General features: G+C 32.1%; 1 protein-coding gene across 1 annotated transcript; it reads right to left on the bottom strand.

The window, feature by feature from the left end:
• Positions 1–334: 334 nt before the first annotated feature.
• Positions 335–2,970, bottom strand: LOC116349503 (zinc finger protein OZF-like; the record flags this gene model as incomplete). The annotated part of the gene is made up of 5 exons (XM_031780982.1): positions 2,380–2,970; positions 1,660–2,257; positions 1,094–1,419; positions 622–946; positions 335–547 (listed from the first exon to the last, which is right to left on the bottom strand). Coding segments are annotated over exons 2-5 (1,453 nt in total), but the record flags the coding sequence as incomplete, so codon positions are not given.
• Positions 2,971–3,091: the final 121 nt, after the last annotated feature.

Raw genomic sequence — 3,091 nt, 5'->3', positions numbered from 1 at the left:
ATTCCTCGGGACCCCCAATCATCCCGTGAAGTCAGATTTCAAATAACTTTTCTGGGGGGTGAGATAATCGATGGACAAATTTTGCGTACGGCGGACAACGTACGACGTACGACGTACGACGTACGACGTACGACGTACGACGTACGACGTACGACGTACGACGTACGACGTGGAACAGACCCACAACAACCATGCTCAAAACGGCCTGATTCGGGTTCTCTGACCTCAGAAACGTCCAGAAAACATGTTTTTGAGATGTCGTAAATTTTGACCCATTGCAATACTTTCCCCTTTCACACTATGTGTGTGCGGAAAAGTAAAAAATAAAAAGTACCTGATAATAAATGATTGCGCGTAAAAGCCATTTGACACATATTGCATCTGAAGGGTCTTTCGCCGGTATGAGTGCGAGCGTGTCGAACCAAATCACTTCTTTTGACAAATCGTTTTTCACATATTTCACACTTGAACGGCTTTGTTCCAGTGTGAATTCTAACATGAATATTTAAATTGTATTTCTTTGAAAATTGCTTAGAACAGAAGTTACCTAAGGGAAGAATCATAAAAGAAAAGAACGAATAATTATAATCAAATAGTTAATAATATAAAATAAAAAGTTACATTTATAGTTAAATGAACCGGTGTGAAACTGCATGTGAATAGTTAATCCTTCCTTCCGCGCAAATCCTTTTCCACAAATTTGACATTCAAATTGTATTGAATGTGTTTGTATGTGCTTTTGAAATGTATATTTATCCAAAAGTTTTTTGAAGCAAGTTTTACATTGAAACACTTTTTCGCCTGTATGTTTTTCTTTCATGTGCAGTTTCAAAAGAAGTCTTTTGTTGCTAAAAGTAAGCGAACACAAATAACATTCGAAAATTTGATAGTTCGATATCGATATTTTATCTTCATCATAGCTATTGAAAACTTTGATTAGTTGTACCTAATGTTGATCAGAAGAAAAGAATGGAAAAAATAGAAATTAATCAATAAGTAATTGAACAGAATGAAAAATGATTGCATTCAAAATGAGTTTTCTTGTGTTAGATATAGTCTTAAATATATGACAAATAAGAAAAATTAATTGTACTTTTTTTGGTTCCTTTAAAGCAAATCCTTTGATGTGGGCCTTAATGTGATGACGATCACGTTGACATTTTAATCTAAATTTCATATTACATTTTTCACATGAATATGGCTTTTCTCCGCTGTGTATTCTCAAATGTAATGCCATTGAATCTTTGGTGTTGTAGTACTTAAGGCAAACAGGGCATTTAAATGGTTTTTTGTTCGTATGGATTCTCTCATGATTTTGACAACGTTGCATGGTATTAAATTTTCTTCGGCAATATGAACATTCAAATATATTTTCAGTAGTTGCAATTAGTAAACTGTGTCCTCGTTCATGTTGATTACCTAGGGTTAATCACACAGAAAAGAAATAATGGAAACATGAATATATGTATTGCAAACTGTTTGCTGTCGCGATTTCAGCTCATTTGCAAATTGTTCTTAATTTAAGATTTATTTTCATCCAACCAACTTTCTTATATTCTAAATAAATTTTGATTATTTCAAATGCATCAATCAGTAATGGAAAAATTATTGAAAGAATGGATAGTATTTCTTGAAGAATGAAATAGTAATTTTTACTACCTTGTTGATGACTCTCTTGCAGATACTGTTGTTTTGATATTTGTTTTTTCAATTTCCATTTTTTCAGTTCGTTCTCTTTCGAATTCTCCATCAATTTTCTTTTTTTCGACGTTTGTTTTTCCATGTTTTCCTTTTTCATGTTCTGCTTTTGTAATCGTTGACTTTGCAATGAATGATGCCGTTCTTGTAAGTGCCACTTCAAGAAAACAATATTTTCTGTCTGGGTTCTGCATATGTAACATTCAAAACATTTCTTTTGTTCTGATTGTTTACTCAAACCAGATCCAGGAGGATTTGTAGTATGACCAATATTTTTGCTTGTTTTGGATGCTTCTTCAACCTCTTGTATAGGCAAAAATTGCAATTCATTTGCATCGTAAAACACATATTCTTCTTTAACAAGTTCATCGTGAACGATGGCATCTACAAATGATTCGTCGATATTAGGACCGATGAGCTCTTTCGATGGCGTAGAAATCTCATTCAAAAATATCTCTTCGTCTATTTCAATTATATCAGGCTCTTTTTTTATGTTTGCAATGGCAAATTGCTCAAATTCAGTTTTAATAACTTTGTTTGGCACTTCCATTATATCATTCTAATGTAAAAACAACAATATTCTTTAGGACGTTGCTTAAATATTCATAGTATTTTGAAATTATCTTTTTATATATAAAAAACTCTACGATTCCTGAGCTTGAACAAAATAATGAAAACAACCCGTTTGATTACGTCTTTTAAAAATAGTAAATCATTTGAACTGTCATTCTGTCAGATTCACTTTTCTTTTGGATGTGTGACACTTACAATGACACATCAATCAGTACTAAAAAGAAGTTACACACAGTGGAGATGGTCGAATTTAGGAGCCACTTTCGAATAATAACTGTGCAAACTAAACAAAAACTAATTTGATGATAGATCGAGCAGCGATTCGTTTTTAAATTTCACTCATTGTTTAATCTGCTTCAATCTAAGTTTAAAAATATAACAGAGAAATTAAATGACTCGAATTCATTCGCTGGCGTTGAAAGTTTACCTACTCAAAAGTGTATCCAATTGTTCTTTGGGCATTTGGGAACACTTAACATATGTTTTCAAGTTGAAAAAAATCGCGCTGCATCATTTGCTTCGTCCAAATAGATATTTAGATATTTATGTACTGATTGATCAGATCATTAAATTTGTATGCTAACATCAAGAAACTAAACAACAATGTTAATAAACAATGTAAATAAAAACTTCTCATTGATAATAAGATCGATTTTTAAGTTCGAATATTTCATAAATGCTTGAATATTAGCACTCGATAATTCTCAATCGACTGATGTATACGATCAAATACTGCATACTAAAAAACACAAAAAATGTTGATGTCACCGCCGTATAGATGTGCCAAATCCGATATGTTAATACATTTTGTATTATGATA

The sequence above is a fragment of the Contarinia nasturtii genome, unplaced genomic scaffold (genome assembly GCF_009176525.2).
Source record: "Contarinia nasturtii isolate CC-2019 unplaced genomic scaffold, AAFC_CNas_1.1 Cnas_scaffold_2878, whole genome shotgun sequence".
Taxonomy (NCBI): Eukaryota; Metazoa; Arthropoda; class Insecta; order Diptera; family Cecidomyiidae; genus Contarinia; species Contarinia nasturtii.
This window is presented reverse-complemented; position numbering and strand designations above follow the sequence as displayed.